The 25,131-nt window shown below is 39.4% G+C and overlaps 1 protein-coding gene and 1 pseudogene across 1 annotated transcript; both read left to right on the top strand.

Moving 5' to 3' along the window:
* Positions 1-3,215: 3,215 nt before the first annotated feature.
* On the top strand, positions 3,216-24,747 carry PTGES3 (prostaglandin E synthase 3). Its single transcript, XM_044229467.1, has 8 exons — positions 3,216-3,590; positions 18,425-18,538; positions 18,687-18,756; positions 19,263-19,361; positions 20,090-20,179; positions 22,243-22,305; positions 23,072-23,096; positions 23,579-24,747. Coding segments are annotated over exons 1-8 (483 nt in total). The 5' UTR covers positions 3,216-3,588; the 3' UTR covers positions 23,599-24,747.
* Positions 23,279-23,429, top strand: LOC122892688 (annotated as a pseudogene).
* Positions 24,748-25,131: the final 384 nt, after the last annotated feature.

Here is a 25,131-nt window from a genome sequence, read left to right as displayed (position 1 = left end):
GGCTCAGGTCATGATCTCAGGATCCTGGGATCGAGTCCCGCATCGGGCTCTCTGCTCAGCAGGGAGCCTGCTTCCTCCTCTCTCTCTCTCTGCCTGCCTCTCTGCCTACTTGTGATCTCTGTCAAATAAATAAAATCTTAAAAAAAAAAAGATTAAACCTGTGAAATGGGATCTAAACTTGTATTTTTTAGTTTCTGTCATTTTGGGTTCCAGATTTCTCTCCCAAAAGCCCTGACAGTATAATTATACATATTTGAATCTAGATTTTGCCCCCTACTAGAAACAGAACTTGTTAGGGAGTTTGAAAAAGAAGCCTGGTACTATTTGGCTAATAGTTGATTAGCCAATTAGTGATTAGATCACTACCAGCTAATAGTTGATATAACATTTAAAAGCATGGATAAACCTTATTACAAAGGTTGAGGAAGCCATTTACAGACCTACACTAACATTAAATCCCTTGAAATATATCCAGTGAGGATAGTAAAAAAACAAAACTATGAATTAGGTAGGATACAGTGTGCCTTCATTTTCAAATTTTTTGTGTGTGAAAGGCAGTTTTTCTCATAGCACTTCTTTTGATAAGGGAAATTGCCAGTTATTAGAGGGTGGTCTTCTAAATGCTATCTTCAGCTCTTCTATTTTCACTTCATCTTATATGTTACCAAATTTATCTAGAACACAAGAGTGTTATTAACCTCCAAGAAAACTCTAAGACCTTTCCACTGTCAGAGAAATATGTTGAAAACAGTTAACCTGATATTCAGTACCACCATTTTTTGGTTGTAACCTACCTTCTAAACCTTAAATTATTTTCCTGTACTCTGGGCTAACCCAGGCCGAGGGTTGGCAAACTCTAGCCTGCAGACTAAGTCCAGCAGACTACCAATTCTTGGATGCCTTCAAGGTAAAAAAGATTTTTCCATTCTGTGTGTGTGTGTTTTTTTTGTTCGTTTTTTGTTTTTTTAAGATTGTATTTATTTGAGAGAGAGCATGAGCAGGGAGGAGAAGAAGGAGGCACCCCTAATTTTTTTTTTTTTTAGGATTATTTTATTCATTTAGGGAGGGAGTCCACAAGCTAGGGGAGGGGCAGAGGGAGAGAGAAACTCAAGCAGACTCCCTGCTGAGCCAGGAGCTGAGACAGGGCTAGAGATTCCTGAGATCATGATCTGAGGCAAAATCAAAGAATCAGGTACTTGGGCGCGTGGGTGGCTCAGTGGGTTAAGCCGCTGCCGTCAGTTCAGGTCATGATCTCAGAGTCCTGGGATCGAGTCCCGCATCGGGCTCTCTACTCAGCAGGGAGCCTGCTTCCTTCTCTCTCTCTCTCTCCCTCTCTCTGCCTGCCTCTCTGCCTACTTGTGATCTCTCTGTCAAATAAATAAATAAAGTCTTTAAAAAACAAAAAAAGAATCAGGCACTTAACCAACTGAGCCCCACAAATGCTCCAACTTTTACATTTTCAAAAGGCTAGAAAAGAGTATCTTGTGCCATGAGAATATAAAAAATTCAGATGTCGGTATTCTTAGTTTCCGGGTTTTTGTTTGTTTTACACAGCCGCTCATTTATTTACATATTTTCTGTGGTTGCTTTCATGCAACAATAGCACTTCAAAAGGTGCAACAGAGACCTTGTAACTTACCTGACTCTTTGCAGAAAGTCCGCCAGCCCCTGACCTAGATATTCTCTATCTCTTCACCTATGGAGATTCCTGTCCTCCCATACATTGTTGCTGTCAGGTTTAGAAGGTTGTCAAAGAAGAGTTTTCAAAAAATTTAAAAACATAATTCTCCTACAAATATAAAATTAACATGAGCCAAACATTTATTTAACTCACTGATGGAACTGGTAAGATGGTAAAGCTGGTTTCAGGAGCATTTAAAGGTCTAAGTTTTTAGGGAGACCAAAAATAAAGTTAGGATAAGGTTGCAGGTTAACAAAACTGGTTAGCGTTCTACACAGCAATAAAACGGTGACTTTGGGGTTAGCTTTTTTATCATTCAGAGATTTTGAGCTCTAAACATATTACAAACAGCAAAGTCAAACATAGGTACCTTTTCCTAGAGAACAATCCTTGGGGAGACGGGTTAAACCATGTCCCAGTATGAACTGAAAGGTCATCCCTCCACTCCTTGCTTTATTTCCATGTTTAATTTTTCTTAACCGGGCCTGTCCTTAAGCAGTCAATATCGACCTCTCATTTTAGGCTCCTATTGCTTTCTCTATTTCCGTTATAGCACTCTATCTTGACTTGTGTATTTTGTTTTCTCCAACAGGCAGTGGGCTCCTTAAAATCATAGTATTTGAAAGGTGGGATTTAACACCCCTTTCAAACGAAGATTTGAGCTCAGTATCCAATGTCTGTAGTTCTAATACCTGCCTTGGTCAGACCATTAGGTCCTTAATGTTAATATTTAGCCAACACTTTGCAAAATGAGAACACTTCAGCTTCGTGTTCCAACTAGCGGCGCCCTGATGTATTTGTCCCTCACTCCACTGTTAAGCGGCCTTCTAGAGTAGTCAGTACTGTTTTCATTCTCTTGGTTACTATTCTTCATTAGAGCCCAACCAAGTCCAAGGGACAAAGCGGCAGTTCCAGAGATAATGGTTGAAAACAGCTGGGGAAACTTCTCCAATAGATGCGTGTCCTGGTCTCTCCATCCTCATAAACCTGGACTCTCCACTTAAATAACCTCCCTCTCACCTACAGCAGTAATTATCTCAAAGCAGGACCAAACGCCCGCCCCAAATGGCAAACATTCCTCCTCAACCAAAGACCTCAAATTTTCGCTGCTTGTGGAGAGGGTCTCCAACCTTCAGAACAATGGCCGGATGCACCCAGGCCCTCGATTCTGAAGTTAACCTTTTTCCGCAAACTTTCACCAGCACAGGCGTTTCTCATGTTTTTGCGGGAGAATGTTTCCTCAGTAGACCGGTTTACTCCCGGAAGAGCAACCAAGCCGTTTCACTTTTCAAGCCTCCCTCCCGACTCCACGTCCCTCCGCCTTAGCCTCCTTCCTGGGGCAACACAGCCGTTTCTCCGGGAGATGGCCCAACGCGCGTGGCCAGACGGTTAGACGGCCAACGGTTTTCTAACGCGAGGGGGGAGCGCGGGAGGAGAGGCGGGAACGAGTCAGACCGGAGGGAGCCGACGCAGGGCGGGGCCTGCGTCGGGAAGGATCGCGAAGGAGCTGGGAGGCCCCGCCCTTTCCGTAGATATCTCTAGAAAACCGCGCAGGAGCCCGAAAACAAAGAGTGCGCACGCGCGGCGGCAGGGCCCGGGCATTTTGCTGCGTCACCAGCCGCCGCCCGGCCTCACCACCCCTCGCTCGCTCGCACGCACGCACGTTCATTCTCCGTCCTCGCGCCCCTTTTCCTACACTTTCCTCTTCTCCCCGACCGGAGGAGCCGCTCTTTCCGCGCAGTGCATTCTGGGGACCCAGGTCGAGCCCGCCGTCGCCTGAGGGAAGCGAGAAGAGGCCGCGACCGGGAAGAAAACGCCGAGTCGCCACCGGAGAAGAGCCGACTGCCCAGCAGCTGCCGCCGGAGAGGCCCGCCCACCCGCTCGCCCGTCCCCCTGCCCCGTTCACGATGTGAGTGCGACACCCGGCCGAGGGAAGGTCGTCCCGGAGGGAGGCCGAGGCCGCGCAGGGGGCTGCCGGGAAGCTGCCCTCTCCCCTCCCCCGCTTGCGGCCCCTTCGGCTTTCTCCCTCCGGTGGCGGCAGCCGTTCTTTCTTGTGGGAGGTTCAGTATCCTTGTTCCGGTTACCGTTGGCGGGTGGAGGACATTTTTCCTCCAAATGTCTTCTTTCCCCACCTCGGAACCGTCCCTCGGCTTCCCCGCGGCAGAAATCCCACTTTTCCTCATTTCCCAGACCGGGTTACTCCAACTCCGTAACTTAGCCTTAGGCCTTCCTCTCCTGTGAGGGTTTTTTTTTTTTTTTTTTTTTTTTTTTTTTTTTCCATGCGGGCGCCCTGGAGGCTTGGATCCTCTTGGATAGCCACTTGGCTTTTTGGGTGGTCTGATTATACCGCTCCGTGGTGTTGGGACCAGGTCCTGGGCCAAGTTCACCTGTGGTGGGTGCTCCCAAAGGCTGGTGGTTCTCCACGTAGAGGACCACGCGGCCTTTTACGCCGTGAGCGACAGGTACTGCTAGGCAACTGCAGGGAGGTCGTACCGTCACCATCTCTACGGGGTCGTGATTTCTTGAGTATGGGTCTTTCCAGGCCTCCTCCTAACGCCAGTCTTTTGATGGGAGCGAAGGTTACCCAAACTGAACCCTGTCCCTGGCCGCGAGGAGTTAGTACTGAGCAGGTAACACGTGTCGAGTCGAAAGATACTTGGGACATTTTCTGTGTTTTACATTAAACTTTAGGTGAGGTTTCATTACCCTTTTTTAATGACGGGTGAAATAGGTATGTAGTTGCCTTGTCTTTGAAAGCTTAAATTTGTTCACGCTGAGGTGACAGGTTTTTGGGTTTTTTTGTTTGTTTTAACAATTTTGTTGATCTTGGTAAACTAAAAAACGTAGTGATTTTTTTAAACGAATAGAAGTCTGGCATTCCCACCTCCATTATATTCTTCTCAGGAAAAGTTCTGTTCTTCTAGATGTGAGAACTGTTGGTTTTATAGTTTTTTTGGATACTAACTGCTTCCTCAAAGTTACATAGGGAAACTAAATGAAGGGTAACAGTTTCAATTCTTCTGAAAAGTAACATACTCTCAAAGGTTCGCTTAATAAAATAATGATACTGTTGGTGAGTATACTGGGTTAGACGTCTAAATGGATAAGTTTTGGATACAGTACAGCTAGTTGATGATGGAGAGCAAACCTCAAGAACACAGGAATACTGTAGAAAAGGGATATATTAGAATTTTGGAAGGATCCCACGCCCCCGTGGTATCTAACAAAAAACACTTTATATAAGGTAGCTTTCTCTTTTCCTTTTGAAATCCCTATTCCAAATAATGTAGCAGAATTGTCAGTTTTAAAATGCCTTTTGTACTTTGAAACTCCATGAGGAGAAAATAAATTCTCTGAGAAGCTACCAACTGTTAATAGACTAATGTAGCCAAACAAAATAATCTTTTCCGTAAGAATTACCAAGCTTGACTTGAAAGACACTTTTGGGAGGTCACATGAAATAAAGAGATAAGAGACATTAGATAAATAGATGAAAAACTCAGATGAAAAGCATAATAATCAATATTCCAGAAAGCAATTCTAACTTACAAGAATGCTATGAAGTGGGGCGCCTGGGTGGCTCAGTGGGTTAAGCCTCTGCTTTCGGCTCAGGTCATGATCTCAGGGTCCTGGGATCCAGCCCTGCATTGGTCTCTGCTCAGCAGGGAGCCTGCTTCCACCCCCTCTCCCTGCCTGCCTCTCTGCCCACCTGTGATCTTTCTCTCTGTCAAATAAATAAATAAAATCTTTTTTTTTTTTTTTTTAAAGAATGCTATGAAGTTTGTGTTTAGAAGAGGCCAGATAAATCCCTTCTTACAAATAAATGCCATCTTGCAAATTATTTAGGGGATCTTCTTGAACTAATGACTTGAATTCAAGTTTACAAGATAAATATGAAGCGGTTATTTGAATTGAAAAAAACCTTGAGTGGGTCATCCAGTCTCCGGAAGAATCTGGCAAAATAGGGTTCATTTTGAGGATGTTTGCTATTAATTTTTTTTTTTAATTTATGTTTAAGCTCTGACTCATAAGTTGGAGATGAAGAATTGCATGCTCTTCCAACTGAGCCTGCTATAAAACTTATTTTAAGGTGGAGAGAGTATTCATATTTGGATATTTTAAGGGTTTTACAGTGTGTTTTTTCTCATTTGGATGTTCTTCAGTAGAGGTGTTCTAGATACGTTTCTTTGAATCAGGTTTTTAAAGTTTTGTCTAATAGTTTGCATAAAAACTCAGTCTCTCACCTTTTTTGGAGAAGGGTAGGATTTTAGGACCTCTCCTTGGGGGGGGGTGCTAGTTTGCCTTTTTTGTTTGTTTATTGTTTTTTTAATACATTGTAATTAGTTCTGATTCTGATTTTAAGGAAAAGCTTTCTTTTTCATTTGTACTAATATTTTTAAGTTTCTCTTGGCTTTTTGTTTTTAGTAATCTCTACACCCAGTGTGGGGCTTGAACTCATGACCTGGAGATCAAGAGTCCCATGCTCTTCTGACTGAGCCAGCCAGGAGCCCGTTTTATTTAATTTTAAGCTATTTGAAGTTATTCTTTGGGTTGTGTTGTACTTGAGTTAATAAACTCTCCAGAAACGTACTCTATCTGTGATAGTGGTTGAAATCTTTTGCCATCACTTGGTTTTGTAGAATTGAGTCCCCAAAATAAAATTGATCTTTTAGTCTCCAAAATAAATTCTAATAGTGAGCATATGGCATATGGTTGATTTTTGTAGGTTGAGGAAGGATAACTGCTGATGGCTTTGTTAAGTGTTGATTTCTTAACCATTGTAACCTGGCAACTGGATTTTTTTCTTTTTCTCTATGTTTAGTTAGGCTTTAACTAGAAAGCAGTTGAAACTGGAAGTGACAAATCAGTTCAGTGCAGGCAAGTGTATACTGTTAAATAAGATACCCATGTTTAATTGTGGTTTTTTGTTTCAAAAGGGGGTCTTAGGTGGTAGTGATTGTCGCGTTTCAGGAAAAAAATACCCTTGCAATGTGGACTGTTTAGAATCAGTATAGCTCTTAAATTCTTAAAATATCTGAGTTGCTAAATTGGAAATTATTGAACCTAGTGTATTTTGCTACAGAAGTACAATATGTGTTGTAGTAAACTTTTTATTATCTATTGTGTAGATTGGCAATGATAGATCTTAAATTTGAGGCTCGCTACTTTGCTTCCTTAGGTCACCTTTGAACTTTTGGTTTTTCAGGAAGATACCAGTTACTTTAACCATGAGCAGCAGTATGTCCTCCCCTATATTGTATTCCAAAGCCATAATGTGCTGTTGTACATTTTCTGTACAGAAGTTGATCCTTACAGGTTGTCGCTCTGTATTGCTAAAAAGTGTTTGTCACGGCCCTTTCCAGCTCAGCATTTTAATTATCTTTGTGTACTGAAAGGATCTTAAGTTACAGAGAGGTGTTCTGAAAATTTTTTGTATGTATTTATGTTCCAACATCTAGTTCTTTCACACAACGCTAGTTAGTATAAGGAAATGTCCTATAGGATTAGAACTCAGGATTTCTGACCGAGGGCTTATTTTTTCCACTTTACAAAAAGGAGGAATAATTTTTGAGGTGATCTCTTATTTCCAAAGAAATAAATATGTTTCTGTAGTTCCGTTTTATTATCTAATCAAGCTGTTTCTTTTAAAACCTATGCCTCTTCTTGACATATGGTAATAGAGCCCAGAGGCTGAAACTTGTTTGTAATGGAGGCAGTAAGACATTAACCTTGTTCGAGTCTTGTTTGTATGAAGAAAGGTTACTGTATCTGCTTTGGAGATGTTTACAAGGATATATGCCAAAGGTGGGAATATAGGAAGGTTGGAGTTGCTTGAAAGAAAGGCTCTTAAGTTTTGGGAGAAATACTATCTTTAAGAACAGTTTTCATTTTGATGTTTTAGAGTAGGAATTACCAAATAAAGGAACTGACACACAGGTTCATGAATGTTCTTGGTTTGCCCCTTTTGGTCTTAGTAGGTTGTGTTTTGTTTTTGTTTTTGTGGTGATGTTGGCCAAAAGGAGTAACGTAGCAGCTCTGTTTATTATGTAGTTGGGTCCAAAAACTTAACTAATTCATCCAGACAGCCTTCAGCCTTTGAAAAGTTAATTGACAAAGGTTGAAAGAAAAATGTCATTTCTTTTATAACCACAGTTACTGATGGACTATGTATACCCTTTGGGCATTGTAACTTCTTACATCTTTAATTCAGATTGGGTACATCTATCTCAATTTCTCTTTGGGCTGATTTATTTTTAAATGGCTCCCCCACCCTTTTTTAAAAAATCAAAACAGGGGACGCCTGGGTGGCTCATTTGGTTAAGCGGCTGCCTTCGGCTCAGGTCATGATCCCAGAGTCCTGGGATCGAGTCCCACATCGGGCTCCTTGCTCAGCAGAGAGTCTGCTTCTCCCTCTGCCTCTAGCCTGCCACTCTGTCTGCCTGTGCTTGCGCTCTGTATCTCTCTCTCTAACAAATAAATAAAACCTTTAAAAATAAATAAATAAAAATAAAAAATCAAAACAGTCACCAAAAATCTATCTTCACAAAAATGAAGGTAAATGAAGAGGGATGTGGTATAGTCTACTTCAAAACTGAACTACCTGCTGTCTTTTTTTTTTTTTTTTTTTTTAAGATTTTAGTTAACTTGAGAGCGAACGCAAGCAGGAGGGAGTGGGGAGAGGGAAAAGCAGACTCCCTGCTGAGCAGGGAGTCAGATGCTGCAGGACTCAATCCCAGGACCCTAGGATCATAACCTGAGCTGAAAGCAAATGCTTTATCAACTGAGCCACCCAGGCACCCCACCACCTGGTGTCTGGACTGAGGTTGAGTATCACTAAATTTTTCTCAAATCTAAAATACTTGAAGTAACCCTCTAAGTTTCTCGTGGTTCCCTGATGCACCTTAGCACATAATTTGGAAGGCACTGGACTAGCATGTGTATTCAGATCACCTTTCCAGAAAGTTTTACATGGTAGTACAACTGAGCTACAGTGATCTGAAAGTATGAGAAGCATATCTTGGGATTTGTTTGAGGAAAGAATATGTGTATATAGGGGCGCCTGGGTGGCTCAGTGGGTTAAGCCGCTGCCTTCGGCTCAGGTCATGATCTCAGGGTCCTGGGATCGAGTCCCGCATCGGGCTCTCTGCTCAGCGGGGAGCCTGCTTCCTCCTCTCTCTCTCTGCCTGCCTCTCCATCTACTTGTGATTTCTCTCTGTCAAATAAATAAATAAAAAATCTTAAAAAAAAAAAAAAAAGAATATGTGTATATAAGAGAGTGGTTTTAGACATTTGTAGACCGGGCTTTTGATGAAGGAAAAACTACTCAGTTTATGAACCTGGAACTACTTTTTCCCTTTTTATTTTATTTTTTTTATTATTATTATTTTTTAAAGATTTTATTTATTTGACAGAGATCACAAGCAGGCAGAGAGGCAGGCAAAGAGAGAGAGGAGGAAGCAGGCTCCCTGCTGAGCAGGGAGCCTGATGCCAGGCTTCATCCCAGGACCCTGGGATCATGACCCAAACCGAAGGCAGAGGCTTTAACCCACTGAGCCATCCAGGCACCCCCTTTTTCCCTTTTTATACGAGAATTTCATGTTTCCATATCATTCCTCACTTAGTGCAAACTTTAAAAGATTTACCTGTGTCTTAATTCCCTTCTACAAATGATAGACTATTGGACAAACTTTTAAAAAATCAGTAATTCTGAATTTTATAGCCTCTTAGTGCTGATGTTTTCTTTTTTCTTTCTTTCTTTTCTTTTTTTTTTTTTAAAGATTTTTATTTATTTGACACAGAGCACAAGTAGGGAGAGAGGCAGGCGGAGAAAGAGGGGGAAGCAGATTCCCCGCTGAGCAGAAAGCCGGACATGGGGCTCGATCACAGGACCCCGAGACCACGACCCAAGTGGAAGGCAGAGGCCCAACCCACTGAGCCACCCAGGCGCTCTGATTTTTTCTTGGTTTTAATGAGTTTTCTTCTATAATCCTTGATGTTTAAAGGTATTCTGAGATGTATAAAAGATTAGTGAATCTAGTCTTTAAGAAGCTTCCTACTAAATAGAAATGTGTTTGTTCCTAAACCTAGAATAGATTTACTCCATTATTAAGCTTTAATAAAAAGTTAGTCTCCTAATTTCTATTGTTTTATCTTAGAATTCAAAATGATCCTTTAATTCTGACAAGTAATCATGCTCTATTAAGAAAAAACTTACAAGGAAACGGTCATTATACAGTTGACCCTTGAATAACACTGGTTTGAACTGTGTGGGTCCACTTGGGCAGAATTTATTCCAGTAAGTACGGTACTGTATATGTATTTTTTCTTAAGATTTTATTTATTTTCGAGAAAGCGCACAAGCAGGTGGGAGGGGAAGGGCAGAGGGAGTGGGATAAGCAGACTCCCTGCTGAGCAGGGAGCCAAATGCAGGGTTCGATCCCAGCACCCTGGGATTATGAACTGAACCAAAGGCAGACAACCAACTGAGCCACCCACCCACCCCCTCCTTTTATTTTAAGTAGGCTCCATGTGGGGCTTGAACTCAGAGCCCTGAGATCAAGATCTGAGCTAAAATAGAGTCTGATGCTTAACTTTCTGAGCCACCCAGGCAACCCATAATTTTTTTTTTCCCCCTTAGGACTCTCGTTATCATTGTCTCTTCTCTTTTGTTTTATTATAATAATACAATTTATAACGTATAATATATGAAGTATGTGTTAGTCTGCTGTTTACATTATCAGTGAGGCTCTGGTCAACAGTAGGCTATTAAAGTTTCAGGGGAGTCATAAGTTACACTTGGATTTTCAACTTTGTAGGGGGTTGGTGCCCCTAACTCACATGTTGTTCAAAGCTCAGCTGTACTGATAACCATAGCATGTTACCTTTTTTGTTTTTTCTCTTGAGAATGTTATCTTGGTTTGTATTACCGATTTACACATTAAGAAAGATAAACTGTAGTTAGTAATGGATCTGATCCCTTTACCCCATATTTCCTAGAAGATTTTTGGACTAAATTTTATCTAACTGGAATGGAAGCTTTGTCATTGACTGCTCTATCCCCAGAACAATTCCTAGCCCCATGTTTAATAAATATTGTTTATTGAATAACATTCAGACTCTAATGTTCAGTTGCTAGGCTTGGCTACATGAGGTGCTTGATAGTAAAGATTGGGCCTAAGAGGGGTTTTTTACTATTAGTCCCATATTCTGCTGTATCACATTTCAGCCAAATTCTACTATATCTCCTGTAAAAAGTAGATCAGTGGTCAGTAGTTGAAAGATAGTTGATGAAAGCCATCTTACAAATTAACCTGATCTTATATTTTGTTAATTTGAGGTTTTGCTGTATTTTGGGAAATCTGAAAAAGAAGTACTGCCAGATCCATATATACCTTCAAAGTACATTTGACTTGTTTGTGAGTCCTTTATTTTGGGAATAGTTTTGTTGGTTATGTTTTAGATAGACTGATGCTGTCCTTATAAGAAGTTGGGGATGTAGTCGGAAAAGGGTGTGACTCTTGATCTCAGGGCAGGAGTTTGAGCCCCACGTTCGGTGTAGAGATTACTTTAAAAAAATAATAGAACTTATAAAATTTTAAGGAAGTTAGTTTTTTCAGTCAAAATTAACACTTATTTTTGCTTTTTTCCTGTTTAATTTTTGAATGAGGCCATGAGTTAAAGATAAAACTTTTTTTTTTTTTTTTTTTTTTTTTTGACAGAGAGAGATCACAAGCAGACTGAGAGGCAGGCAGAGAGAGAGGGAAGCAGGCTCCCCGCTGAGAAGAGAGCCCCATGCGGGACTCAATCCCAGGACCCTGAGATCATGACCCGAGCCGAAGGCAGCGGCTTAACCACTGAGCCACCCAGGCGCCCCAAAGATAAAACATATTTTAAAATGTTTGCCTATTTTATCATAAAGATTTATCGTTAATATTCATGTGTCAACACTTTTCAATGCCTTTAATACTTCTACAGAAGTAGGGCATTTTTTTTTAAATGATCATTACTGCTATTTTCTCCAGTACATTTGTCTATATCAAAGAGCTCCTTCTCTTCTCCTTTTTTTTCCTTTTCTTTTTTGACATTTTATTTATTTGACAGAGAGCACAAGCAGGGGGAGCAGCAGGGAGAGAGAGGCTCCCTGCTCCCCGGACCCTGGGATCATGACCTGAGCCGGAGGCAGATGCTTAACCTGCTGAGCCACCAGGTTTCTCCTGTACATCCATTTTTTAAAAGTGAAGGGTGTTTGTAGTTTTCTGCATATCGAAATTAAAACTCACCAGAATGGAGCCCCTGGTGGCTCAGTGGGTTAAAGCCTTTGCTTTTGGCTCAGGTCATGATCCCAGGGTCCTGGGATCGGGCCCGCATCGGGCTCTCTGCTCAGTGGGGAGCCTGCTTTCCTTCCTCTCTCTCTGGGGGCCTCTCTGCCTACTTGTGATCTCTGTATGTCAAATTAAAAAACAAAAAAAAATTCACAGGATTCGGGTGCCTGGGTGGCTCTGTCATAAAGCATCATAAAGCATTTGGCTCAGGTCCTAATCCTGGGATCAAGCCCCACATCAGGCTTTCTGCTTGGTGGCAGCCTGTTTCTCCCTCTCTGACTCTTGCTTGTGTTCCCTCTCTTGCTGTTGTCTCTCTCAAGTAAATAAAGTCATAAATTTAAAAAAAAAAAAGTCACAGATTCTAGATTATTAAAAACGGTATTTGGGAACAAATAATGGTTTCCATTTTGTCTTTTTAAGACTAAGAAGTTTATTTATTTTAAAGATTTATTTATTTATTCATTTGATAGAGAGAGTGAACACAATTGGCGGGAGAGGGAGAGGGAGGCTTCCCACTGAGCAGAGATCCCAATGTGGGCTCTATCCCAGGATCATGACCTGAGCCGAAGGCAGATGCCCAATGATTGAGCCACCCAGGTGCCCCTACTTATTCATTTGTTCATTCATTTATTTGATAGAGACACAGCAAGAAAGGGAACACAAACGGGGAATGATAGAGGGAGAAGCAAGCTTTCTGCTAAGCAGGGAGCCCAATGTGGAGCTCATCCCAGGACCCCAGGATTACGACCAGTGGTGAAGGTAGATGCCCAAAGACTAAACTACCCAGGCGTCCCGAGACAAACTAAGAAGTTTTAGTCAAAACTATAGAAAATTTCAGGTTCTACAAAATTCAGTTTCTTGAACTGCCCTGGTCCTAGTGTTGAGCTTGGAAGCGCTTGTCAGAAGAGCACAGAATGTCCCACTGCGGGGGGTGGAGGGGGGCAGATTATCTGTTTTATTTTGTTTTAAGTAATGGACTATTGGCATAGCCTGTGTAGAGGTAAAAGAGGAGTATTCATTTACATCTGTAGGTATTTACTGTTAATGTGAACTGATTGACTTGCACAGTGGTTATGAATTTTGCCAATGTTAGTATAAGGCTAGAAATAAATCCAATATAATTAAGAGCTAGAGGTGCGCCTGGGTGGCTGGAGCTCTGCTCAGCGGGGAGCCTGCTTCCCTCTCTCTCTGCCTGCTTCTCTGCCTACTTGTGATCTCTCTCTCTGTCAAATAAACAAAAATCTTAAAAAAGAAAAAATTTAAGAGCTAGAGTTAAAGCTAAACCCGCTCCTCTTTTGGTTAATAGAAAAAAGAAATGTTGTGATCCTCATAGAAGACAAGTGGGATTCCAAACAATTGAGTTGTCTTCCAGAGGACTGAATATATGAGTTTATTACTGGTTTAGGGTTAAGTATAGTGTCATCTCTTGTATTTTTGATGGTTTAGATCAGGATTGCCTTATAAACATTGAGCTTTACAAGCCAGAGAAGATATCTCTGCCCCCCCCACATGCTTGCTTTTAGAACTCTTTAAAAATATAAAAACCATTTTTTGGTTCCTGCACCAACCCGTTTTGGATCATTTAATATTGTTATTTGGAAAATGGTTGGATTCATTTGCTAGAGCTGCCATAACAAAGTACCAGAGATGGGGTGACTTGAATGTTAGAAATTTATTTCCTCACAATTCTGGAGGGTGTATTCTGAGATCAAGCTGTCAGTCGAGTTGGTTTCTTCTGAGGCCTTTCTCCTTGGCTTGTAGGTCGTGCTCTCCTGTGTGTTCACAGGGTCTTCCTTCTGTGTCCTAGTCTTTGTAAGGACACCAGTCATGTTGAATTATGGCCCACCCTAAGACTCAGTGTTTTTTGTTTTTTAAGATTTTATTTATTCATTTGAGGGGGAGAGAGAGAGAAAGAGGGAGAAGTAGACTCTCCACTGAGCAGGGAGCCTGATGTGGGACCCTATAGCAGGATCCTGGGATCATGACCTGAGCCGAAGGCAGACGCTTAACTGTCTGAGCCACCCAGGCATTTGCTAAGACTTCGTTTAATTTAGGGTGCCTGGGTGGCTCAGTGGGTTAAGCCTCTGCCTTCGGCTCAGGTCATGATCTCAGGGTCCTACGACTGAGCCCCACATTGTGCTGTCTCCTCAGCAGGGAGCCAGCTTCCCCCTCTCTCTACCTGCTGCTTCTGCCTACTTGTGATCTCTCTCTTTCCCTGTCAAATAAAAAAATAAAATCTTTTTTTTTTTTTTAAAGATTTTATTTATTTGACAGAGAGAAATCGCAAGTAGACGGAGAGGCAGGCAGAGAGAGAGAGGGAAACAGGGTCTCTGCTCAGTGGAGAACCTGCTTCCCCTCTCCCCTCTGCCTGCCTCTCTACCTATTTGTGATTTCTGTCTGTCAGATAAATAAATAAATAAATAAGATTGATTATTTATTTATTTATTTATTTATTTGAGAGAGAGAAATCACAAGTATGCTGAGCAACAGACAGAGGGAAGCAGGCTCCCTGCTGAGCAGAGAGCCTGATGGTGGGGCTTGATCCCAGGACCCTGAGATCATGACCCGAGCCAAAAGCAGAGGCTTAACCCACTGAGCCACGTAGGTGCCCCAATAAACAAAATCTTTAAAAAAAAAAAAAAAAAATCCTCTTTTCAAATACAGCCTCATTCTGAGGTCTGGGAGGTTTGGGAGTTCAAAATGAATTTGTGGGGGATACAGTTCAGCCCATAACAGTGATCTGACTCTAGATAACATAATGTGATTTGAGGAAAGGGAAGAAAATTCTGTGGTTCCAATGTTCTCAATATGAACAAACTGAAGAGGTAATACGCTAGTTATATAACTATTGTAATAACCATGTTACTATTAGTGTGCTCCTTTTCTGTTACTATAGACCCCTAATATGCAACTTTTACAAGGTAAACATAGTCTTTAGATTATGTTAAGTTTGGCTACAAAAGCATTTACCAGAGTTTATGGAAATACCACTTGTAAAATGTATTAGAAATAAAATCTTTTCATTAGCCAAGTATAACACAGTTTCAAAATTACACCAGAGGAAGAAAGTATTCTCTGCCAGAATCATGTAATAACTTTTCTAAAAAGTATAGTGAAGGATGCCTGGGTGGCTCAGTGGGTTAAGATATCTCTCTCTCTCTCTCTCTCTCTCTCTCGTCAAATAAATAAATAAAATCTTAAAAAACAAAAAACTTAATAAAATAGAAAGTACAGTGAACATAATTCCCCATCTACGTGTCATCTAGATTCGGTGCTTAGCAGGTCTTTGTCACATTGCTTTGTCTACCCTCTTTTCCCTTTCTTGAATTCTTTTATTTTTATTTATTTATTTAAAAGAGTTCACCTATTGGTGGGGGAGGAGCAGGGAAAAGGATAGAGGAAGAAACAGATACCCTACTGAGTGCAGAGCCTGACACAGGGCTCAATCCAGAACCCCAAGATCATGATCTGAAGTCAGACACTCAACAGACTGAGCCAACCAGGTGCCCCTGCTGAAGCCATTTATTTATTTATTTACTTAAAAAGACTTTGTTTTTAAATTAGCAAGCGTGGTGTGGTGGGGGGGCAGAGGGAGAAGGAGAAGCAAGAGTGCCTGAGGCAGGGCTCGGTCTTGGGATCCGATGATCATGAACTGAGCTGAAGGAAGAGGCTTAACCAAGTGAGCTACCCAAGTGTACCCTCCCAATCTCATTTATTTATTATTATTATTTTAAGATTTTATTTATTTATTTGACAGATCACAAGAAGGCAGAGCAGCAGGCAGAGGGGGGGGGGAGCAGGCTCCCTGCTGAAAAAAGACAAAAATGCCTGTGTGGTCTGTCATTTCAATTTTTACATTATCAGAGCAGAACTTGCTTATTTTTAGAAAATAAGTGAACCCATTGAGAATATTGTGGTTCTGTTTCCTTTCCCTCATTCTCTTTCTGGTTATTCTGTAGCAACAAGTCCTATTGGGGTGTGTATGTGTGTGAATTCTAGGAATTTCTATGTGTATGAGGATTTTGTCTAAAGATTACAAAGAACAATTTAAAAAAAATTTTTTTTTTTTTTAAATTTGAGAATTTTATTTTCTTGGAGTGCCTCAGTGGCTCAGTGGGTTAAGCTTCTGCCTTCAGCTCAGGTCATGATCCCAGGGTCCTGGGATCGAGACCCACATCAGGCTCTCTGCTTGGCAAGAAGCCTGCATCCCCCCTTCTCTCTCTGCCTGCCTCTCTGCCTACTTGTGATCTGTGTCTGTCAAATAAATAAAATCTTTTTTTTTTTTTTTAATTTTTTTAAAAAAAGAATTTTCTGGGGTGCCTGGGTGGCTCAGTGGGTTAAAGCCTCTGCCTTCGGCTCAGGTCATGGTCCCAGGGTCCTGGGATCGCGCCCCGCGTCAGGCTCTCTGCTCAGCAGGGAGCCTGCTTCCTCCTCTCTCTCTCTGCCTACTTGTGACCTCTGTCTGTCAAATAAATAAATAAAATCTTTAAAAAAAGAATTTTCTTATTCTATTTTTACATAATCTCTACAGCCAACATAGGACTCAAACCTGTAACTCCAAGATCAAGAGATGCATGCTGTACTGACTGAGCCAGCCAGGCACCCCACAGAGGACAGTTTTAAAGAAACAGGGCATTTGGGTGGCTCAGTTGGTTAAGCATCCAACTCTTTTTTTTTTTTTTTTTTTTTAATTTATTTTTTTGACAGAGACCGACACAGCGAGAGAGGGGACACAAGCAGGGGAGCAGCAGAGGGAGAAGCAGGCTTCCCGCCAAGCAGGGAGCCCGATGTGGGGCTCGGTCCCAGGACCCTGGGACCATGACCTGAGCCGAAGGCAGACGCTTAATGACTGAGCCACCCAGGCACCCCTAAGCGTCCAACTCTTGATTTAAAAAAAAAAAAAAATTACTGTATTTACCATGTACATATACAGTCTTCATCAACTATATTTGACTGCATTTGCATCAAACAGTTTTTTTTTTTTTTTTAAGATTTTATTTATTTATTTGACAGAAAGAAATCACAAGTAGATGGAGAGGCAGGCAGAGAGAGAGAGAGAGAGGGGGAAGCAGGCTCCCTGCTGAGCAGAGAGCCCGATGCGGGACTCCAGGACCCTGAGATCACGACCGGAGCCTAAGGCAGCGGCTTAACCCACTGAGCCACCCAGGCGCCCTGCATCAAACAGTTTTTAATCATATTCTAAAACATAATTTTAATGGATGGGTAGAGCTCTAGGCAGCTTACACCATGAGGAAGACGGGTATGTTGCAAGAAACAGGAACAGGGGTTCCTGGGTGGCTCAGTGGGTTAAGCCTCTGCCTTCAGCTCAGGTCATGATCTCAGGGTCCTGAGATCGAGCCCCGCATCGGGCTCTCTGCTCGGCAGGGAGCCTGCTTCCTCCTCTCTCTCTGCCTCTCTGCCTACTTGTGATCTCTGTCAAATAAATAAATAATATTTAAAAAAAAAAAAAGAAAAAAGAAACAGGAACAGAAGAGTAATAAAAAGCAAATAGTCCAGGCTTTTTCTAGTACAGTATCTATCAGATATATGTGTAGATAGAGTAGAAGATAAGGCTGTAAAAAAGCTTCTTTTTTTTTTTCCAATTTATTTATTTTCAGAAAAACAGTATTCATTATTTTTTCACCACACCCAGTGCTCCATGCAAGCCGTGCCCTCTATAATACCCACCACCTGGTACCCCAGCCTCCCACCCAAAAAGCTTAATTCTTTAATGTCATTATTTAGAGTTGTAAAAGTTTGTTAGGAAAATTGGTTTTAAAAAAATGGTTGCTTGATACAATCAGAAATAAGCTATAGATGAGAAATTTTTAAAAAACACTATCAGTTCTACCGTCATCTCCCTTACCCTCCTCCTAGTTCCTAGCATTGTAAGTAAAAATGTTTAATACTGCATTTCAGTTGATAGTGGATTAGTTCTGTATGATATCTTAATTCTATGAAGTTTACATTTAGGAGCAAGTCTAAGGGAGTGGCAAATAAATTTTGATAGGGCTTCCTAATGGTTAACCCTATTGAGCTTTGTTTCATTTTTTTGTTTGTTTCATTTTTTAGATTCTTTCCTTTTGTGAAATCAGTATCACTTTGTTGTTTTAACTTTGAATGCAGCTGTTACTAAAGATGTATTTGAAATTATAATAAACTGCCTCAAGGTGCATCTGGGTGGCTCAGTCAATTCAGGTCTTGATCTTAGGATTGTGAGTTCAAGCCCTGCATTGGGCTCCCTGCTGCTCGCGGAGCCTACATTTAGGTATTATAATAATAACAATAATAATAATAAACAACTGCCTCAAAATACTCCTTGTTTGAGTGGGAGTATACTTACATGCCAAACTTTGGATGTTATGTACATATTCAGTTAATGAATTCCAGGTTAACTTTGTCTAATTTTATCTCTCTGTAGGCAGCCTGCTTCTGCAAAGTGGTACGATCGAAGGGACTACGTCTTCATTGAATTTTGTGTTGAAGACAGTAAAGATGTTAATGTAAATTTTGAAAAATCCAAACTTACGTTCAGGTAAATCACCATTTTACATCATTGAGTAAAAAGCTTGTTAGACAACTGACTGACTTTGGCTTGCTTGTTTTTGTGTTTTCACTGAAGTTATTACTTATCTTGATCTCTCTGAAGATAAAGGCTCATTTTTTTTTTTTTTTTTACACAGTTGTCTTGGAGGAAGTGATAATTTTAAACATTTAAATGAAATTGATCTTTTTCACTGTATTGATCCAAATGTAAGTAGTCTTGATGCTTTAATCCCAATTTAAATCTTAGGAAATGGACATACATCAAGTACTCTTTTTAGCAGTAAGCAATAATTGTTTTTCTTAACAGTTAGAAGCTAACTAGGAGTATTTATATTTTTGCAGTATTTCCTGCTTAGAACTCCTTCTCTGCATACTCTTTTTGTTCTTGCTATCACTGTTTGGACTTGGGGCAGTATTCTTGAGGCTTGTCTTAATCTAACTTTATAGAATCTTAAATTACTCTATGATTATATTGAATTAATGAAATTTTTTAAGGTTTTATTTTATTCACCTGTAGGAAGGGAAATGTTTCTTGCAATTTGGGTAGCTAATGAAATTTTTAGTACTCTAGGGGATGTTTCTTTAAGTTTAGAGAAAATGTAGGGAGAGAAGTTAGAAAAGAGAGTTGAGGAATGACAAGTGGCTTTCTATTCTATAGTGATATTGGAGAGAGAAATGGTGTGATAGTGCTTTTTTGTTTGTTTGTTTTTTAGGATTCCAAGCATAAAAGAACGGACAGATCAATTTTATGTTGTTTACGAAAAGGCGAGTCTGGCCAGTCATGGCCACGGTTAACAAAAGAAAGGGCAAAGGTATGTTTCTTTTCTTTTTTGGGGAGGGAAAGTTTAACATTTTTATTTTAAGTAATAAAAGACACATTTGTTTGGCATGAGGAATATAATATTTCTGTTTCATAGTTAAGTATTATTAAAGTCTTGTGTTGTATGTTTTTTTCCTTCTTTGGGTTTTAGTAGTTACAACTTAAACCAAAGGTGGTCAGAATAAAGTCAGTCGCTAGTTGTTACGGTATCTCTTGCTGAATTGAAGAGGCACATTTTTCTTAGAAGGTTTTATAAGTTCTATGGGAGCATATTTTGGTGCTACAAAAAAAAGTCAGCTGTATCTGAGAATAGTTCCTAGCAATGATTTTGTTTGTTTTTAAAGTAGGCTCCACGCCTATTGTGGAGCCTGATGTGGGGCTTGAACTCAAAACTGTGAGATCAAGACCTGAGCCAAAATCAAGAGTCAGAGGCTTAACTAAAACTAGCCACTCAGGTGTCCCTGTTTTTGGTTTTGTGTGGGTTTTTTATTTGTTTTTTTTTGTTTTAAAGTAGGATTTTTCAACAACTGTGAAAGGAGCTTTGTGAAAGTATTTTGCTGCATTTGACCTCATTCTGATTTTTCTAGTCTACTCTTTTTTCATACGTTAATTGCATGTCTCACTAGTATGAACCCACAGTTTCAAAAATACAGTTTTAAGGTATATAGCTCTAAGTTTAAGTTAACGTAATCATAGGATTATGTTTGTATTGATCTATAGCTTAATTGGCTTAGTGTGGACTTCAATAATTGGAAAGACTGGGAAGATGATTCAGATGAAGACATGTCTAATTTTGATCGTTTCTCTGAGGTAAGTTCTTATAAATGCATTTTGCCACCTCAGTACAATTTTTCGTGAACTTAATTTGGTTTTAAAGCTCCTATTGATATTTAAGGCTTGAATGATTTTATTTCAGAGGTCATTCTGAGCAAAACAGAGTAAGATCTTAATAATGGTCATTTAATCCTGATGTTTAACATTCTTTTATAATTTTTAAAAGAGTTAGTGGTAAGTACTAAAGTTGATATATACAGACAAAAAATTTTGTCAGTGCAGTGTATCTAGTTTGGTGGGTGTTGTTGGTTTGTTTTGTATCTAATTCTTACTCTAGCATTGAGATTGATTTTTTTTTTTTTTTAGGAACATGGATAAGTTTGCATTTTAGAGCCATGTAATACGAACATAAACCTTTAAACATAAAAATGGGTAGTGAGGTATGCATGATGAGTGGTGTGTAAGGTTGTTCTAGTTTGCAAAATCAAGGAAAGGATTTAAGTAGGTATTTTTCCAAGATGTCCTCCAAATACATATTGCTATGGCCAAAGAGAAAAAGTCCTCAATCTCCCTTTAGGTATTATGAGGTAAATGTACAGCAGTAAAGCTGATTAGAAAAAGGATATTAGATTGTAAGTTGAAGATGAAATCCATTTCATGGCAATTTGAAATTTTAATTGACTGGATTTTGTTTATATTTCTTCTTTGAAAACTAATAGCTAAAAAGCAGGAGTCCTACATGCAACTGCTTATTCAGCATCTCCTCACATGGTTGTGGCACCTTGATTTCAAATTAGAGGGAAAGGGGGGATAGGAAGATGGTTTTCAACTGTGCTATTCCTACTCCTGTTCCTACTCCTTACCTGTAGTAATTGGTCCCAGCTCTGCATGACAGAGCTTAACACTGTCTCTTTCACTGTCTCTGTCCAGTTTAGCATTGACAGCTATCTTTTGTTCTGTTTTTCTGTTTTTACCTCCTTAATAGCTCTTGAGTGTATTCAGTTCATTCTGTCTCTATTGCCATTGTATCCTCAACAGCTAGCATTGTGCTTGGCACATTTTGAGCATTTTTTCCTGCTCAAAGAAACTTAACCGAAGTGTTAACAGTTCTGTAGGGAAACTCTTTCCTAGTTATTCATATTATTCGATACTGGGTTGCCCAGAACTTTTATACTGAGCAGTTTTATGGTTAGCTACCTTTTAAAGGCTTCTTCTAACCCTAAAGTGCAAATAAGCATAGATTCTGAAGTTTTAAAAATTTTTTTATAAAGTTACATGTGGTTATGTGAGTATTTAAAATTGTAAAAAAATTCACAGAACAGTTGTAGCTTGGGGACGTAAGTCCCTTCCCATATGTTAATAGTTTAGTTTGGTTATTCGTATCTTTTTAATAATATCACTTGCTTTATAATCAGGAACTAAAGATAGGAAATTAGTACTTCATGTAAGTATGTTTTTTTGTTAGTCCCAATGTGTTGTGAGTATACAGGAGTATTTGTATATACAAATGTTACTCCTCTCCTTAGTATATACCTTTTATTTCAAGAATTACATATATTTTCTGTTTATAACACATTACTTATTCCTCTTTAGTCTTTGATTTAGTATTCAGGCCTTTTTATACAGCCTAATCATCCTGAAGGTCTTTATTTTAAATGATTTATTGGTTCTTCGCAATATTTAAAACTAATAAGAAAAAAAAACTAATAAGAATACCATAATACATGTGCCACCTAGCTTAAGATACAAAGCTTTACAACTACAGATGAATCCCATTCTTTTCTTTAGGCACCAGAGGTAGATACTGTTCAGGATTTCAGTATTTAATTTCTACATCCTACATAAATATCTTGCTGGATACATTTTAACAACTTCACTTTTCTTCAGTGAGAACTTAGTTTACCTACAAGTTGTCAGGATTTTATGTGATTACCTCGATAATCTACCTTTTCAGAAAGGAAGGTGCTTAACATTTGTTTTGCTTCTTTTATTGGTGGAAATCTATGACAGGCTTAAGGTTTATTCTGGAGCTTGCAACCTAATAACTAGGGCTTAATTTATAACATCATTTTTAAAACTAATTTTTACACTTCAAATAGATGATGAACAACATGGGTGGTGATGAGGATGTAGATTTACCAGAAGTAGATGGAGCAGATGATGTAAGTCTATAAATTCTTTTCTCTGTTTACTTAAATAGTAAGAAACAAATGTATGTATAGGTTGTTTCATATAGATTCAGGATTGCTTTTTTTTGCCACTTCTTGGTTTTTTTGTTTTTCTCTAAGAAATACAGGGAAAAGAAATTTTTGAAATGTGCTCATTTTTTGAAGGATAGGTATCTGCTAGGGAACAGGTGTCCCATGATTAGTTTGACTAAGTTAAACAGGTTTTGCAGCAGGATTGGTCAGAAACCATAAAGTAAATAGATGGATGTTGCAAATCTGTAAGGATAAACTGGATCACTTCTCTCAACATTCCCTCGGCTGGCATCCTGCTAACATCTTCAAGAAAGTTGCTCAGTACAGTTTGAAAAATTCTTAGACAATTCATCAGCTAGGATTGGAATTCATTGTCTTATGTCAGTCCAGTGGTTTTCACAGCGAGCCGTTTTCCTCTTCCATTGAATGCCAAAAGAGAAGAGAAACCATTTTATGTCAAGTTTCAGTCTGGTTGATAGGAAGGGATTTAAAGGATGAGCACCAATCAAAAGGTACACAACTTACAGGAAAGTAGATCCTCAGCTGTATGTCTCTTCATCTTAAGTAAACTTGTTCTTAAGTCCAGTGATTAAATTCATAAGCTTGATACAATCACATATCTTTGCTACTTTATAAAAGTACAGTGCCTCAGCTTTTTAAGGCAAACTGTTAGTTAGCAGAGTAATGTTTAATCAACTTGGTAATTCTTAAAATTCTTCTTCTGCAGGATTCACAAGACAGTGATGATGAAAGTAAGTATCTTTGTAAAAAAGATGTTTGCGCTGTGGTATTTCACATCAAAGACCACAAACTCTCAAAATAGAGATATTAACTTCTTTATAGTTCTTGGAAGAAAAATTATTTCTTCACGGCCTCTAATAAGATCTCCAAAGCAGAAATTTGAATGATTCAAAATTTACATTAAAAAAGACAAATACTTAATATGGCAGGGGTTAAGGTGGTTTTTCCAGGGTGAGACTTACCCCTTGCACTCCGGGTGTGCTGACCCCTGCGATTTCCCCAAATGTGGGAAAATCACCTGCATGATTTGTGGTAGTCGGGAACTGCGTTTGCGCTTTCCCCTGTTTAAAAGAAGGGGGGAAAAAAAAGACAGTTCTCTAGGAAACTATTTAACTCTGTTGTTGACCCTTTTTTTTTTTTTTTTTTTTTTAATAAAACTTTGAAGTTGATTGTTTCCTTGTACTTCATTGCATATCTTTTTAAAATCTTTCAGAAATGCCAGATCTGGAGTAAAGAAGGTTGTCGTCATCGGATTTTGAGAAAAGAAAAGTAACTTCTCTGCAAGATTTCATAATTGAGAGAATTCCTGAGTCGATAGCTCTAAAGGCAGATGCTGTATTTGCCTCCTTTAACCCATTTTTCAACCTGTTTGTTTTTTTTAAAGGCTTCACTAAGGGTTGATACGTACCATTGTATGGGGCAGTTTTAAGTCAGCTAAGGCAATAACCTTATGCATGAACTTTTCCCAAACTTCCATGATGCTGTTGAGGTCCTAGGCAATTGACACAGCAGTTGTGATAAATAAAAACATTTCACCTCAGTCTCCTTTACTTCATAACATAGATACTGACATGATAGGAAGCTCTTGGCTTAGAAGAAAGATAACTAAATTTTAGATTTTAGAAAATGGACTCAAAAGTGGCTGATGAAACAAATTGGTTGATACCTTAATCTTGGTAACTTGTCCTCTGGTATATCCTCCAGGATTATTCCACTAAAGTTTTTATTTTTCAAAGAATTTACTTCACATTATTGTAAGTAATCACTTGTCAGTGTTCCAGATGTATCTTAGCTAAAACTAGTGAATGCCCTAACTTAGATGGTTTTGAAGCCTGTACATTTGGTATTGTTTGACCCTTAAACTTTTACATCTCTTAGCATGGAGGACGAAGAAAGGCTGTACATTGTTGCTTGAGAGTCTGTACATTTAGACCAAATTGTATTTACACTGTCAGTATGGCAAATGAGTGGAAAAAAAAAATGTTAATACACTATTGGATTTTTTTATTTCTTTTTTTGACTCAGCTTGTCCCAGGCTGAAAACCTCAATTTATGTTCATGACAGTGGGGATTTTTTTTTTTTTTTTTTTAATGTCTACATTCTTTCTAATAAACTGTTGGAAGACTTTTTTGGCTGTCCTTTTAAGTGTCTGGTTTACTGTAATTTCATGTATTACCATTTACTGGAATGGAGTTTTTTTATTTTTACTGAAGGAAGAATTTGGGAATATTCCTCTGGGGGGAAAAAGGCTTGCTGTAATGTCAGGAAACCTTTTAAAAGTGGATCTGTAATAGCAAATTGTAGATGCACTTTGCAGCGGTTGGAAAAGAAAGTGTTGTGATTTGATTGAAATAAAACTAAATGTGTTGTCCTCCTGTAAATCTTTGAGCTTCTGCATTTTGGCAGTTTTTATTCCCCTTAACTTCTCTGTATTTGTTATAGCATAGAAATGGTTCCTTTTTCAGTATTTCTTTATGTCTGACATTAAGGATATGTGTTACAGGCAGTATTAAGGGCTGGGGATATAAAGACAGTCCTTCAGGTACTTGCTGTGCACAGGGAGTCACAGGCTAGGCACAGGAGACGAATACTGAACAAAAACTTGAGAGATTGGGAAGTATGCCATAATAGGTTTGCATAGGGCATTATGGTGATTTAGAAGGAAAACACAACCTTTTTCCCTAACCCCTGTTAAGTATATGACTCTCCAGAGTGATACTCAAAACCATTTTCTTGAAATGCTACAACTAGAAAATCTACTTTCC

Source organism: Neovison vison, chromosome 12 (genome assembly GCF_020171115.1).
Source record: "Neovison vison isolate M4711 chromosome 12, ASM_NN_V1, whole genome shotgun sequence".
NCBI lineage: Eukaryota > Metazoa > Chordata > Mammalia > Carnivora > Mustelidae > Neogale > Neogale vison.
Note: the sequence above shows the minus strand (reverse complement) of the source record. Positions and strands in the feature narration are given on the sequence as shown.